Source organism: Coffea arabica, chromosome 2e, assembly GCF_036785885.1.
Source record: "Coffea arabica cultivar ET-39 chromosome 2e, Coffea Arabica ET-39 HiFi, whole genome shotgun sequence".
Classification (NCBI taxonomy): domain Eukaryota; kingdom Viridiplantae; phylum Streptophyta; class Magnoliopsida; order Gentianales; family Rubiaceae; genus Coffea; species Coffea arabica.
Window position 1 is genome coordinate 74,256,284 of NC_092313.1, and position 17,081 is coordinate 74,273,364.

Here is a 17,081-nt window from a genome sequence, read left to right on the forward strand (position 1 = left end):
AATCTTTAAATCAAAATCAGCAGATAAAAGCGCCCAAGAAACCAAATGATATGGTAGGGAAAAAAAAAGAAGAAGCAAAAACAGTGCCAGGAGAACCCCAAGATTCCCGACATAGTAGGCTACTATCTGAAACCAGTCAACCTAGCACCCCAATTAATATGACGAATTCTGCGCCATTTTCTCATTTTAATCTCATTTTTTTGGTAAATTTTTTTGTTACATTGAATGTAAGCATCATATCCAGTTTCTGTATTTTCCCTCTTCTTTTGCTGCTGCTGTTGCCATAATGGATCGATCTAACAAGGAGATCAAACCGGGATGTTGTTTCCCGGTGCGCCTGGATCGGTCCATGAGGCGCAGCTTCAAATTTTCCAGGAGCTCTTCCTCTGATAAATTGATTAAAGGTGGGTACTACTGATAATTCCCTCTTCATTTCTTTGCACGCCTATCATAATTTCGCGAGACAGTTATTAAATTTTGCGATGCATAAGTGAAATATGGTGTGACAAAATGTACAAGATTCTGGTGACATGCAAAGGGTAAAAGTTGAGGCTTGTCAAGAATGATATTAATTAATCTCTTCATTAAAATGTGAATATGTTGTGGTTTTAATTTTATCAGGTTCACCAAAGACTGGTGATACACCAAAATCGTGCTCAGGGGCACCAGTCAAGTCGCCCGGGCTGGTGGCATGCTTTGGGGAACTGTTGATTGATTTTGTGCCAACAGTTTCTGGAGTCTCACTGGCTGAAGCACCAGGTTTCAAGAAAGCTCCAGGTGGGGCTCCTGCTAATGTTGCTGTGGGAATTGCAAGGCTTGGAGGCTCCTCTGCTTTCATTGGCAAGGTTCCACAAGCAGCTCCAATACTTTTATCACTAAAAGTTCTTGAAATTTTACTTTATTGCCAACTGGCTCCTCATGTGTTAGCTTTTTTTTTTTTTCCTAGTATTGTTTGCTTTTTTGCTTAGATGCATTAGAATTGCTATGGGTGACAGTGTGAGGCATTCAAATATCTTCTAATAGGAATTCGATTTTCCTAAAGATCCTGGCTTTCGTACTTTGGTGGGGTCTAAATCTTTTCCATGACCTATATTATGTTGAAAGCATATCTATCTAATCCGATGATCGGCCTGCGGTAGCAATGGAACCGGGGAAATTTCATTTGAGGGATTGCAAAGCAATAGCTTGAATGTTTAAGGGGGCTTCATTGACGCACTGTTATACCTCAGAGGGTTAATAAGGAAATCTCAGTATTAGAAGAAGGCTGTATTGTTGCATTTTCATGGTTTAAAGGTCTTAATTGAAAATAATCCATCTCGTTATTTAAACATCTTGTATGTTTGCAGAATTGTCATTATCTTTCCTTGTCAGATAGGAATTTTACAAACTAATAAGCAAAATGACATGGGGTCAAGTCAATAGATCAATCAAATCTCCATCAAACTGTTGAGTCCTTAGATCATTGCCTCGTTACTTTAGCATCAGCAAGAATATCTGCTGCAAATTTCTCCAGAAAGTTCGACTGTCATGAACTGTTTAACAGCTCTGAGGTATTGGACCTGTGGTGGTAACAAATTAACAATACATGTTCAGGTGGGGCAAGACGAATTTGGTTATATGCTGTCTAATATTCTGAAGGAGAATAATGTGGACAACTCTGGCATGAGATTCGACTCACACGCAAGAACTGCGTTGGCCTTTGTCACCTTAAGGGCTGATGGCGAGCGGGAATTCATGTTCTTCCGCAATCCAAGCGCTGACATGCTTCTCACTGAAGCAGAACTCGACAAAGATCTCATCAGAAAGGTAACATATAAATCAGGCTGGCTGCTTAATTATCTAGAAATCAGAACAGGGCTATTTCTGAACTAATTGTTTCTTTCCATTCGGAGCCTGAGAATAATCCTAACTGTTTTCAAATCGTTAAAGAAATTCAAGTCTGATGTGCTCATCTGGGCAACTACATCTAAAGATTTTCAGTTCCGCAAGTGATCATAGCTGGTGGATACTCAATTACGTTGGATACACTTTTTTGTTTTTGTGGCATCATAGATACGTTTTCCCATCACCTTTTTATATTTTTAGTCATTTTTTTATCTTACATACGTCACGTCATAAAAAGTGTTACTGAATTATTCTGAATTTTTTTTCGAAATAATCTTCAATCCAAACACACTGATACACTTTTGTTCTTTGCAGTCCTGCATTTTTCACTACGGCTCGATCAGTTTGATTGAGGAACCATGTAGATCAACTCATCTTGCAGCTTTGAAAGTAGCCAAAGAGGCAGGTTGCATTCTCTCTTATGACCCAAATCTTAGGTTGCCCCTATGGCCATCAGCTGAGGCTGCTAGACAAGGCATCATGAGCATATGGGATCAAGCTGATGTTATTAAGGTACTCCTATCCCATGTCTACCAAGATTTTAGACTCAAGAAATACACTATTAATTATTTTAAGTACTACTAGTCATGCTCATTATATATGGAGGAATGCTAATTTGATTTCTGCATCCATTTTGGCGTCGCGAGTGAATTTCAGATAAGTGAGGAAGAAATCACATTCTTGACTGGAGGAGATGATGCTTACGATGACAATGTGGTGTTTAAAAAGCTTTACCATCCAAATCTTAAGCTTTTGCTTGTTACTGAAGGGCCAGAAGGCTGCCGATACTACACCAAGGTTGGCCTTAGATTAACCTCGGATATCTTGGTGAAATGAAAATATGCATATAAATCACGTGCAAAAGATTATTCAAAATCTTTATGCAGGAATTTCATGGAAGAGTTCATGGTGTAAAAGTCCAGGCAGTTGACACAACTGGTGCAGGGGATGCTTTTGTTGGCGGATTGTTGAACAGTTTGGCTACAGACCCTGATTTGTACAAGGTAAATAAAGCAGTATTTTCTACAACCTCACTTGCTAAATCAGGCTAGAAGAAGAAAATCTGGACAATGATTTGGACAAACATCAGATTTTTATCAAGTAACATAGGATCAGAAGTGTGGTTGCCTATCCAGAAAAGTAAATATATAAAGAAAACAGAAAAATATATATGATCAAATAACATATATAAAGAATCGAAACCAATTATATCAAATTGTTTGCAAAAGCTGTACCTATCAAGCGATCCAATAGAAAAAATAAGTTGGCTGGCCATGAAAAAGTGATTTTGAAACATACGGTTTCCCTTTTCAACTACATATGCCTCAAAGGAGTACCAATTGATGATTCTCATCAAGACGTGTGGACATAGGCCGAATGGTTGTCAGGAAATCGTTCGGGCCGATTTTATGCAAAATGCACAAAATATAACTTTGTATGCACACGATATAATTCACTTTCAATAACGTGTAACTATACAATAAAATTTTATGAATCCAACACACAGTGTGAAAAACGATGTACAAGATGCAGTCTGAATCTTACACATAGTTATAAAAAACATAGACCATTAAGTGTTATCAAATCTTTGATTTTGATTTTTCCTCTATTTTTGCAATAATGTAATTTAGATTTATTTGGAGCAATAACTAATTAAGAGGGGAATCTCACATATGAACCTCGTCAAAATGGCCAAATTGTTTCACTGAACAGAACCCTTCTGCTTCTTCTTTTTGAAGAATGTTCAAATTGTAATGTACCCCATGGTGCATAGACACTAGTTCTTAATTTTTGTTTTTTCCTTTTTGGCTGCAGGATGAGAAGAAATTACAAGAGGCCCTTTTGTTTGCCAACGGCTGTGGTGCAATTACTGTGACTGAGAAAGGAGCAATCCCAGCGCTCCCAACTAAAGAAGCAGTCTTCAAGATTTTGGATGCTGCTACTGCCTGATGGAAACCCCTCAGTTCCAAGTTCTATTTCTATATTCTGATGCAGCAGCCACATCTCACAAAATTTAGGCTTTTTTTTTTATGTCAAAATTTTGTCCGTCTTTCCTTCTTATGAACCAAATTGCTGCATGATTTGAGGTCCCCATATAATACTATCTACTTTGGTATGTAATGAAGCAAACTACTTGAATCCACTTTTTTACTTTTGGTATGAAATGAAGCCAATAGTAGACTTGCATTTTCTGCTGCATTATTTTATGCTTCATTTTGGAAGATCTTGCATTTTACAAAGGTGCTCTAAGTTTGATACTTATCTTAATGTATGCTAATTACCTCTTTGCAAAGGTCCCGCCAAAAAGACTAAAACCAATACTCCACTCTCTCTCTCTCTCTCTCTCTCTCTCTTGGAAATGCACTCTTTTAATTTTTTTTCCTTTTTTGGTTTAACTTTTTTAAGGATAAACATTGGATATATAGGCTAGTAGAGAAGAAGGGACAAAAAAAAACCACTTAAAATCTATTATTTTTTTTTTAGATAGATGATTTTTGTGATATAATGTATGTGAAATAAAAAGATGGTTGAGAAGATTAAAAAAAAAAAAAAAAGTGATTGGCAAATGTGTTTATGGTACAAGTAAAATATTTTTTTTTTCTAAATAATCATGTGTCCAAACAAACCTTTTTTTTGGGTAAATTACTCATTACCCCCTTATGATTTTACTTAATGTTAGATTACCTCCCTAAGGTTGTAAAATAGCCATATAACTCTCCTGTAGTTTTATGTAAAGTGAAAAATAGAGAGAATGCACAATCAGTTATGATGTTAATACTAAACGCGCTTTAAAAGCATGTGTGATAAAATTTTAATATCCACATAATTCCTTTATGATTTGTATAAATATTCACTTTATTCCCCATGTAATTTTTGTACTTATCCACGTAATCTCTCTATACTTTTATACAAGGTGATTAAACCATCAATGAATTTAGCATTTAAGTAAGCACTATTGGTATTTCAACTAACCACGTTACATAGGTTATTTTCCATCAAATTTCCGCTTTACACAAAATCATAAAGGATAAAGTCGATATTTTGAAACGTTAAGGAGATCATGTGACAATAAATGAAACAACAAAAGGGTTACATGTAATTTACCCTTTTTTTCTCTTTTTTTAAAAAAAAATTTTGGTTTAGCAGAACTCTATACAGTAACACCTTATTTTCTAACCAAAAGCCAAGCCATGTCCCACAACAAAGCCAAAACACCTAAACGACCAAACTTGTAAATGCCATCAACCATATACATCTCTACTTTTTACTTTCTTAGATCCGTTTGCTAATCAAATTCAATATTTTAATTTAATAAATTTAAATCTTAATATGTTCAGACGCGTTTGATAAGCAAAAAATCTGAATTAGTTAAGTGACACTACTGAATTTTCTAAATAAAGTTTGGTCTAAAAAATAAATAATAACTATTTACTTATCACTAAATGTGATATACACTCAAATGTATTAATACTTGACAATTCAATAACTTAATATTTCGAATTTCGAATTTAGTTTTCAAACTTCAGTTATATCAAACACACCCTTAATCAGTTGACTTCGCGAAATAACCCCTTAACTAAAACTTTTCTTCGTTGAATGTACATGGATTCTTCAGTCAACCAGCTCTTAAATTCACAAAGAAGAAAAGAGAAAATTTTAAAGCCCATTCAGTGGCGAAATAGATATATTAATATACCTCAGGGTAGACCCTATGAAAGATTTTCTTGATCGTATTCCATTGGGAATACGATGCCAAAATTAATAAAACTAACAACAATAATGCAATCACAGGTTCGTTTATCACTCTTGAGGCGTAATAATGCTCTCCGATTCTTGCTTTCCACAGTCTAGCAGCTATAGGCTATTTCATATTTGACATTGAAACAATCGTCATAATAAGCAGTCAGCTCGCTGCAGAGAAGAGTCTTCATCTGGCTAGGTCGTCAGTTCTTCAACACTAGCTTATTTCTTCTCTCCGGTGGTCCAATAAATAGCCCAGTCTCCACATCTGAAACTTCGCTACTCTCTGTACAAGGCACAATCTCTGTGTTCTCTTTTGATGTCTGTGGAGGCTCTGCTCCACACTAATTAAAAAACACGCACACGGAAAAAAAAAAAAGAGAAAAAAAAAAAAAAAACAAATGCGAAGATCAGTTATTTGAACGGCGGCCCTTTCAGTTTTAGCTGTAGGAAAATTTCCTGAAACATTACAAGAGACTGGAGTCCCAGCTGTTTGGTTGATTTGTATACAGAAATTTACAGAATATATCCTCAGATCAGAAAAGAGAAACATGTCCAGACCCAGCAAGATAAGCCACGTACTAAAAGAAATAAGAAAAGGAACTGACCTTCTCCAATAACTTGTCATTTTCAGCTTCCAGGACTTTTTCCTGGATGATAAAGAACAAAGAAAGGCGTTACAGATGCAAAAGTGAGTACACTACATCCACAGATGTACGTATAAAAATCCATATAACAAGTGGACATATAGGTTGGCGTTGACTACAAAATAGGATCTGTCATTTGAAAATCTGAATAGATGCTTTACCCAGGGTTGTTTTTGGTTTTGGCATTTCTACTTCTTTTCCAGAAGCTTTTAAGCCATTTTCCCAACACCATTGTTTTGCTCTTTAGCCAACAACGATTGAAGGAAAATAGAGATGTAAATGATCCAAGGAATTGTTTTGCATCTACTCGTAGCACTTGAGAGACTGAATTACGTTGTTTTAAACATTGAGTACCAAAGATGAGATTCAATAAAACCTTTAGGGACCATTTCAATAATTATATTATTCTTCTGCCAAAAACCCAAATGTAGAATGGAAATCTCAAATAGAAAAAACTTCAGCCATGTCTACCTTTTCTTTTAATTTTTCAATTTGTTCCTGGAACACTTGCATCTGAATGTGCACAAGAATTAAAAATGTCAGATTCTGTATATCATATTTTCTCAAGAGCAGTCTGAAGTATCTTGTTTTAATAAGAAAGACCTTTCTTGCTCGAATGCAGTTCACACTTCGTTCTAATTGGCGCTCCAACTGCTGCAGTTCCTCAACCGTGCACGAAACTAAGCCTTCCCCCAAAAGTTTCCTACAGCATTTTAACGTTCACTGGTAAAGGCCAACTTTCTATAAACCAGGTGAATGACTAAGCAAGAGTTCCCACGATAATTTCAGATTAGGCTAATAAAACCTTTTGGAAGCTTCAAGGAGCTCTATCTTCTTCACCATGCTTGCAGTTTCCTGTTTCAGTTGCTTCAATATAAAAGAAAAGGTACAATCAACAAGTTTGTTCTCAAGGTGTGAATCAAAGTTGCATTGACATACAGCAGCTTCATGCATGCTAAATCTCGATTCAACTGAAAGTACCGAGGAGAGACAGACCTGCATATTCTGTTCTGCTGAGGGGTTGTTAGCTCGAACATCTTTTGCATGCTTCTGATAGCGTTCTATTATCTCCTTCATGCTAAAAATTGTGCATATTCCAGCGTAAATGCAATTAGTACTTATCCTTTACCCCCATTAATGCATATGAAATGAAGGGACACGGTTATCAGATCTCACGTTCTCTGAAAGCGCAGATTAAGGCATTAAGTTGTTCTATCACATGTCAAGAAGAGTAGATCATCAAGCATAAAAACCTGAAGTCACAATACCACTCTCTAGAGGAGAGGGACACAAAAAGGACGAAATCAACAACCGGGTTGTACCCAAAGCTCCTTTGTGATTGGTGAACCCTGACTCTCGGTCTCTAGCATTGCACTATAGTATGCTATGTTTGTATTCATTTAGCTTGCTATTAACATACTTTATAGCTTATAGTAACAATCCCACTGTTTCACAAGCCAAAATTAGTTCTTTGATGATTTTTCTACTCATGAACTAAATGGGGAGATTTATTTTATGCAGGATGTACGTGCACTATTAGCTACTTGATTCCTTTTTATAGTTTTTATGGGGGATGGGTTTGCTAGTTCATATATGCATTTTTGTAAACTAAGTTATTCGCATTAACATGGTAAACTACCTAGCAAGCACTTCATATGGCACATTGCATCATTCTTCAAAAGGCATCAGTTCATACTCTTTAAGTTTTTAACTCTGCCTGATTTCTAAATTTATGTTTCCGGAAACCTCCACCATTGCTTTCTTAAATCACCACACTTTGTATTTTCTCAAGCAGTGTGTCTACATTTTTAACTACTTATGTTTATCTCCTTTTCTTGGTGATTGTTCTAGCTACATATCACTAAACTGCCGCCAAGTATATGTTACCATGTGGTCTCTAAGTACATGTTACCGCTAGCTACATGTGGCCAATAACCTCTCTTGATTTTTGCTGTTGCAATATCCCACTCACTTGCACATATTTATCTCGTCGCTCAACTTATTTTTCACTTGCGAAAATAATCCGCGCTTCCGGATAGACTTTTTTCATCGCCCAATTTGATGTCATTGACAATTCACTTTGTGATTTTCACAATCACAATTCAACAGACAGGATATCATAACATTCTCAATCAATCTGATAATTCTTGAACCAATCTTATGGTCCAATCCTCACAAACTAGACACTCCATGGCCAACCTTGTGGTCTAACTTGATCAACTAATTTCTTTGCAATCTAACAGCGAAAAACACCCACAATTAACCCTCATAATCGAGTCATCTTCAATGTCTACAGGCACCCCAAAATCAATTTCTTGAACCTAAGGTGCTGATACCAAATATAGAACCCAAAAAAATATATAGGAGACATATTTGACAAAATCAATATGAGGAGAGGCAATTCACACACATAAAAATATGTATGGGAGAAAAGGAATAATACCAGCAATATATCTTTTAATCATATCATAAGAACAAGACTCGCATTCCTTCACTCTTCCCAACTAAACATAATAATATGACTCCCTATTTATAAATTAAATGACTTAATAAACACGTCTTACAACTATAAGAAATTTTCTAATAAAATACTAATTCTTAAACAATAAAACTATCATAACTTGACTTTAATAGAATTACTAAAACGGTAACTTGACTAAAATACTACTAAATAATAATATGAAAATTTGTAATTTTGAATCTTGATTTAATATACCAACAACCATTTTAAGGAGAAAAGGAACTTAAACATTGTATTCTATTGTCAAAGTTCAAAATTTTCTGAGCTTCTTATATTTAAATCTGCAAACTACCCCAGTACCCCCTTTAGTGGCTTTTTTTTCCCTTTTTGGGATTTTTTGTTTTGAAAGGTGTTTTTTTGTTGTTTTTTTTGGGGGGGGGGGTGTTGGGAGGGGAATCCTCTTTCTCAAGTAAATCCAAGAATCTTTAATTGGCCTAAAATCTTGTGGACTTCAACATTTGAACTAATAAGAGTTGTCTAAATTATTTAAGCTTTTTGAATTATTATGGAAACTAAGACACAAAGTAATCAACTCATGAAATTTCTTTCTATATATGATCAGTGTCATGATAAAATTTCATCTTTCTTCTCTTGAAACTCAATATATGAACTTATTGCATAACTCTCCTTAAAATTTCATCTTTTTGTACCAGCTATCTATTTAAGACCAGTTGACTCGTACCAACCATTCTGAGGATAGTAAAATGTAACGACGGAAACATATTCAATAGCTCTTACTTTGTATACGCCAACATACAGGTCATTAGGGATGGCAGTGGGTTGAATACCCTCGAAAGTTCCCTCTTACCAAACTCCAACCTACATATTTAAATCTTTTATCAAACCCTATCAGGTAATCTTATGGGTTTTAACTCTCATTATCAAACCCTTTCGCTTCGAGTTCAGATTAATTATATGGTACCCTCTACCCAACTGAAACGTATTCAATATCTCTTACTTTGTATATGACAACATACATGTCATTAGGGACGGCAACGGATCCGATACCCTCAAAAATTTCTCTTATCAAATCCTAATGCGCATATTTAAATCTTTTATCAACTCCTATCAGGTAATCCTACGGGTTTTAACTCTCATTACCAAATCCTTTCATTTCAAGTTTAGATTAAATATATAGTACCCTCTACCTGCTAATCTGAATAGTTCAAAAAAAGGAATTAACTTTAAATCAAACTAAAATTAATGCATATCATGTTAAATCAATACTGCATTGAATTTTAAACTTGGGTAGAGCCATAGAGAAATCATCATCTTATGAAGGATAAATATAACAATCTTCTAAACGAAGATTCAAACATGTACAAGGAATTGTACATAAAACATGACAGTTAACAATCTACAAGACAAATATGTGTCCCAAATAAATACAAACTAAAGAGAAGAAACAACTTCTACAGAGGTATCAATTATTATTATTATATATATATATATATATATATCGGGTATCGAGAATCGAGTTTTTAGGATTTTTTTTACAATCTTATCAGGTTACCCACAATAATTACTCATCAATACCAAACTCTAACGAATTATCCATCGATCGGATTAACCATCAGTCACATTTTACCCTGCCCGCTGCCATCCCTACATATCATGTAAATAGCTAGAAATTTTAACACTAATAATCCTTTTAGAGAGTTATTAAACTTCTGTTCTACTATTAAAAAGAATTCATGATCCAACAATGTGATTAATGTGTTATGCACATGGTCTGGTCAACATTTAAGACTCAAAAACCATACTTGAGGCCATGGACTTGTAGGCATGTCAGGTACTTTCTTACAAGTTTAAACTTGGGGCTAATGCACATATAATAGAGTCTGCGTGAGTATAGAGTAATATCCACTTTTGTAGTTTGGAATGCTTGTTGCTCATTCCGTGAAGTTAAGACCTAAAGGGTTGACGTTTTTCTTTTTATGGGACAATTCTAACGTGATGAATTGAATTCTTAAGTTTCTTGTTTGCATGTCAGGCTATCTGATCTTTTTCATAACTATACATGTCATCAAAGAAGTTCAGTGAACATTGAGATCTTAGATAATACATGTATTTGATGTATGCCAATTTGTATTATATTGAAGTCAATTCGCTTGTCCATTATTTCAACAAGTTTCATCAGATGTTGTTTGTGTGTTTTAATGTCTATTGGGATCAAGTTGTATTGTATTTGTGAAAAAAAGGTTTTGTGGCAATAAATGTGAATACATACAATTAAATGGAAAATTAAATATATTTTAAATGTACTAGCGAGTTCTCAATAGAAAACCATCACAAAATCTTTGTAAAAGCTAAGTTAGGAACTATCAGAACATCTAATATCTGAGAGTAATATTCTAGAGAAATTTGCAATCAGGGGTAATCAACTATTGGCATGTCAGAAAGACTTTAATTTAATGGATAAAGTTGAGACCTAATGATTTAGAAATTCTGGGTTCAAATCCCCTCTTCCCCCTTCCCACTTCTTAGATCTCGCCCCCCTCTTCAAGAAAAAAAAAACTATTGACGCAATTAAAAAAACTTGATTCAATCAACTAAATCTCTTTTTCACATATTATATGCATTTTCCACGTGATGATTTGTCGTAAGTTCCCTAAAGTTATGCCTCTACAAGATCACTTGAGTTTTTTTTTGCCTTCCTTTTTTAGGCTATCACTTGACTTTATTATCATGGTTATACTAGTGCGTGAGATACGCACTATGTGTGTGCATATTTTAGAAAAAAGAAAATAATAAAAAAGATATAGAATAAAAAATAAGTCGGAGATTTTTGGGAGGTGATGCAATGTCCATTAGTGGATTAGTTAATCAGTTAATCCGGGAGTGCAGTGACACTTCTGTAATGGTAGTTATGTAGAAGTGGGAGATTTTACAAATAAGATGTAAATAGATAATAGTAAATGATGTGGATAGATAATGATAAATGTTAAAAAGGTATTTTTGGAAGGGTAAATATTAAACATTTTTTGTTAACACCAAACCCTTAGTTACGCTTTATCATATAGTAAGATAATTAAGTGAAGAAGGTAATAAAGCAAATACTTTTATGATAATTTGAAAGTTCAGTCTACAAGGGTCTGAATTACATACATGCTGCTTGGTTACCAAAAGGAAAATGACTTGATTAAAATATGATTTCTTGGAACCAGAACATATCTTACTCAAATGAATAGCTAATGGCACTTAATAGAGAGTCAAGAAGCATTTGGAAGGGATTTTAAGTGGTTGGACAAATAAAATATCATGAATCAAAGATTATATCAAAATCAACCAAATACCGTAGTCATTTGATTGGAAAAGAAATTAGACCTTCCATAAAAGTACCAAAAATCACATAACTATTCAATGAAGGCAAATTCTCGTACTCAGAGATAGAATATCTCGTTGTAACCTTAATCCACTTGAGTTAGAATATCACCATCTTACAAAAAGGATGACTCTATGCGTATGGTTTGTAATTTGCCTCCTCAATTCAAGAATAAGTTAAAGAGATTTTAGAACTGTAAGCACGTATAACAATCTCACATAAACACAGAATAAACATTTAAATTCAAGAGCTAGATTACATCATGACATAGAATACATTTATTCCTAAGGGCCTTCGAACTAAGCTTAATTTAATTCAAAAAAAAAAAAAAGGAAGAAGATTGAATGAAATCTCATACAAATTTACAAGTCTATTGTAAAAACAAGTGAAAAAGAGTCGTTAGTCCTGTGCATTTTATATAATGATCTCAAACACATACACAAAGGTGCTTTTGAAAGTACAAAATTAAAAGCTGAGTTTTGCATGCTTATAATAGGATTTTTTTCTTCATTCGAGTCCATAAGTTAAAGTAAGGGTTGTTTGTGCATGGACATCTACAATGTCTTCTGTTCTTAAATAGGAACTTGAATTCCCCCAGGAACAAGGAAAAAAGAGAACTCGGGCTTACTCATGCCTCAAACATTAGTAATGATGACCTTCCTTTGTACGAATCTTTCTTTGTACTTTAAACATTTAATGCTTTATTGGAGTCATTCAAGTATAAACGAGTTTAATCAAATCCAACATTTTAGTATTCAAACTTGTTTGATTTAACGAGTTTGAAATCTTGTTTAACTTTGGCTTATTTAGTTGTTGAACCAAATTTGAATGAGTTTTTTTATCGACCTTAAAAGTTATTGAACACAAAAAGTTGTTCAACTCAAACTTGACTAATTAGCGAATCAAACTCAAACAAGCTTTTACCAAGCCAAACTCCATTTGAATATCGAGTAGTTTGACTCATCTTGCAACCCTAAAGTCACTAGATCCATGCATTTATTTCTCAAGAAGATGCAAACCAATTGATTGTGCTTCATAAAGTTAGGATCATTTTGGACAAATAGTGTTTATTTGAACCAAACAATGGACAAATAGTATTTAGATTTCTTGAAGATACCATTAGCTAGTAGCGTAGTAGTTGTATTAACCTGGCTCCTTAAATCATAACCTATGATGCGTACTAGGCATGCTGCCTAAGAATTTTGCAAACACTTATTAAGACTGGCCCAAATTGTTATAAAGCCTTGGCTGTTATTTCTTCTTTGACAATTCTTTAGAAGCTTAGTACCAAGACTTGGCCATCTTATAAATGACTGACATGTTTGAGATAAAAGAACCATACCACTTTTCCTTTTTTTTTTTTTTTTGCCTTTTGGTTGAAGTTGATTATTAGGATTTGAACGAATTTTCAGTAGCAAAAGATCCAGCCATATTTTTCGGGGATTCTAGATTTATTCTACCATAGCACCTTTGATGCCAAGACTGACTTCTCATGATGAGTCCTTCACTCAACATTTTCCTCACCATTTTACTAATCTCCTAATTCAGTTTAGCACCAATAGCAGTAGTGATCTCATCCAATTTTCCTTCTAGATGGGAGTCCTGTCACCCTAATATTTTATGCAAATAAAATACATGTAATTTTGTGAGTCACTTTTACCACTTTAATGCTTGCAAATTTTCAACCACTTAACAAGCACAATAGTGTATATGACCACTCTTCTGCTCTTTTCACACACAAAGAAACAATTAGTGCACAATAGTGTGTAAATTGGGGAATCAAACCATAAAGATAATGACACGTGCATAAGCATAGAAGATTAGCAAAACATATAGCTTGAGAATAGGGGTAACTATAAAAGTTTATTCAAGCATTAGAAGCAAGGCAATGGCTACAAATACTCACTAATCTTCGAAAAAGGATGACACCATCAACAAGAGCACATGGGCAATCTCATTGGGTACTTTGAAAAAGCACGCCATAAAGACAAGGGAAGATCAAAGGAAGGGATTCTTGTGATTAATTTGCAAGATTTTATTTCATAAAAAGTACTAAACTATCTCAAGGCACATAATAGATTGAACTCCGCACAAATATTTTCTACACAAAAGATTCCGTTGGGGTGGTGGTGAGGGTGCAGCTCAAGTTATGGCCTGTTTCAAGCAGTACACCGAATATTGCAACAACAACAAACAAGGACTATTGCTACTTCCTTTGCCAACTGGCTTCAAGACTTGGCCTTGAAATTCTAGTCAACTTTACTCCACAAAGCTGCTAATTGGTTGATTGTCAAGGTCGGTTTCTTTCTTTTCAACATCATGTGTGTCTGGTTAATTTTGCTTAGTGGGTTTCAATCATTAAATTGCTTGCTCTAATAGGATTATACAACCCTGATTGCGAAAAGCTTTAAGCCCAGATATATCCTCGTTCTATATAGTGCATAGTTGTGCCTAATGATGCAAAGCCTTAAGCTCAGATGTGTACTCGCAGCCATATTTTTCTGCAGCTAAATCATGACGCAAAGTTGAGAACTTTGTCAGCCAAGATTCAACCTTGAATTTTCTCTCTTCTGTTTCCTATGTAAGCACGATTATATACTGTATCTGTTCTCCTGTACGGAATGATACGAGCATAGCATGAAAATGAAGTTTCATTTCAGCAAATTTGGGAAAGAAAAATATAGAACAAACCACAGAAGGGCCGAGCCTGTACTCCTTTTGAGCTCTTGACATTCAAGAAAAGAGAGACCCTCAAGATATAGGTGCAAAAGAAAGCTAAATCTATTTGTGATGTGACAATTTGCAAAGGAAAAGTGCCAGGAAGTTATCTCGGATGAATTGAAAAAGGAAAAGTTTGGGTAATTAAGCAAGATAAGATCCGAAGAAACCTGAGGAATAAAACAAATGGAGAGCCCTACTGAGAAAATACTCATATTCATGTTACAAAGTTAACATATTGCATGAATTGGGACAAATGTAAAGACGGGTATCAAACAAGCACAAAAAACCAAAATGGCCCTTTCTTGAAAATGAGGAGAATAAAATTTAATTCAGGAGAAGAGCAATTTGCGCTAGCTACAGTAGTAAGGTAAAAAAAAAAAAAAAAAGGAGGTAATTACCTTGAACTACCAAATTCATAGAGCTTGCCTCTGGGAGAGAAGATGATAAGTGCAACTTCAGCATCACAAAGAACTGAAAGCTCGAAAGCCTTTTTCAGCAGGCCATTTCTCCTCTTGGAGAAGGTCACTTGCCTGCTTGTGGCGTTTTCTATACGCCTCATCTGAGTCTTCCCTCTCACCATCTTTACACCTTGTGAATAAACAGAACCAAGAGGTTATCAGATCAAGAAACAAGAAGAACAAAGCAAGAAGAAGATAAGTGGTAATAGTGTATTAATGTATTTTTTGGACGATAGAAAACGATGAAACAAAAGGATATTATGTATGGAATAAAGTTTCCAAGAATGGCCGAGAAGTTGTAGGAGAATCAAAGCAAGAGATTATAGGCAGTGAGAATCAAAGAGAGCTTACAAAATTGGCAAAAACCCAGAGAACCTTTTGGCTGTAGGCAAAGAGGAGATATGCCTACAAAAGGGAAGAAACCAAACTCCTCAAGTCTCACCTGTACCTGTTTTTCTTTGCCTACTCCTTTTTCTTCTTTTAGAAGGAAAATTGTAGCATGTGAGAGAGAAGAATGAGGAGAGAGCCAAAAATCCAGAAAAACTAGATAACGAGAAAAGCTTAAGAGGGTAGGTGTTATTGATTGATTGATTCTCAGTGCCTTTTTTTGGTAAATTCCATCATAGAAAGGGTAACAGTTGTGAAGACTGAAACTCTCTCACTAGCTAGTTTCCCTCCTCGTTCATATACCCTCTCTTTCCTTTCTCTTATCCAATTATTATATTCTTCCAACCCCACCTTTGAAAAAGAAAGAAATCATTTATATTATAAGAGATTTTTTTAACGGGGGTCAATTCATTCAACAATTTTAATATATTTAAATTTCACATAATTTATGATACATATATAGATATAGACACACATAATTATTATTTTTTTAATTTATTCTCTTTTTTTAATTAATCTTATATTTTTTAAAATCTAACCCCTCAATTAGCGAGTTTTGAATAAAAACTCGTTCGAATTAGATAAATCGATTGGACACTCGTTAGACGGAAGCTTGTTAGTGTTGTTATAATACTACTGCTTCTATATGCTTATATTAAGTATATCTTATCTTTGGAAGAAAACCTCATCCTTTGCTTGTTTTAGTAACATCCGTCTCAAACCCCCAAGTTGGTAAAATGCCCTCTTAAAAAGGCAAAGGAACTTATAATAACAGGTACTAACAAAAGTTCTTTTTGCCCTTTTTTTTTTTTGTTTAACTAAAAGCCTAAATGAACAAAAATACTAATACACTAGCTAGTAAATGAAGATCAAAAGTGAAAGAGAGAGAAAAAGTAGAAGTATTACGTTAGTATGCATGATATATAATAGTACGGGTGTGTGGTGCATCCGTCTGGTCTAATGGTGGTTCAGTCTTCATTAGGTTTCCTCCGGCTCAGTTGGGCCACCCTATAGAGTAGGTTTCCTCTCCCCTTAGGAGTAGGAGTAGGTTAGACTAGACTAGATGTGCCGTTAAACTAAAAAAAAAAAAAAAAAAGGCATGATATATAATAGTACGCATGGTATAGCCAGGATGAAGTGGGGGCAGTAGTACTAAATTGTGGTGTCCGTACAATGTTAGCAAGATGTCGAGGTCCATAGGACAAGTACGTAGTCCAAACAACCAATGAAAATTCGAAAGCGCATGAGGCTGTGATAATTTTTAAGCAAACTTGTCATGGCAAGAAGTCAGCAACTAAGAAACAGACCTCACGGGTCACTTCACATGGGGGACCTCTGTGGTCCTCCTGTCACCTGCCTTTGTTGCTGTTTTAGCCTTCCCTTGTACATGGACAGAC

General features: G+C 34.8%; 2 protein-coding genes across 3 annotated transcripts; one reads left to right on the forward strand and one right to left on the reverse strand.

Annotated features, from left to right (window-relative positions):
• Positions 1-84: 84 nt before the first annotated feature.
• LOC113729478 (probable fructokinase-7) lies at positions 85-4,045 on the forward strand. Its single transcript, XM_072081079.1, has 7 exons — positions 85-404; positions 622-845; positions 1,594-1,806; positions 2,200-2,397; positions 2,542-2,682; positions 2,772-2,888; positions 3,700-4,045. Exons 1-7 carry the CDS (start codon positions 287-289, stop codon positions 3,832-3,834), a joined length of 1,146 nt encoding a protein of 381 aa, XP_071937180.1. The 5' UTR covers positions 85-286; the 3' UTR covers positions 3,835-4,045.
• A 1,511-nt stretch (positions 4,046-5,556) lies between these two features.
• On the reverse strand, positions 5,557-15,985 carry LOC113733087 (MADS-box protein SOC1-like). 2 transcript variants are annotated; one of them, XM_027259231.2, is made up of 8 exons: positions 15,649-15,983; positions 15,238-15,427; positions 7,269-7,350; positions 7,078-7,139; positions 6,876-6,975; positions 6,744-6,785; positions 6,234-6,275; positions 5,557-5,969 (listed from the first exon to the last, which is right to left on the reverse strand). In XM_027259231.2, exons 2-8 carry the CDS (start codon positions 15,417-15,419, stop codon positions 5,829-5,831), a joined length of 651 nt encoding a protein of 216 aa, XP_027115032.1. In that variant the 5' UTR covers positions 15,420-15,427; positions 15,649-15,983; the 3' UTR covers positions 5,557-5,828. The 2 variants fall into 2 exon arrangements, with proteins under 2 accessions (XP_027115032.1, XP_071937182.1); XM_072081081.1 differs by lacking the exon at positions 6,744-6,785 and having other exon boundaries at positions 15,649-15,985.
• Between the last annotated feature and the right edge of the window lie 1,096 nt (positions 15,986-17,081).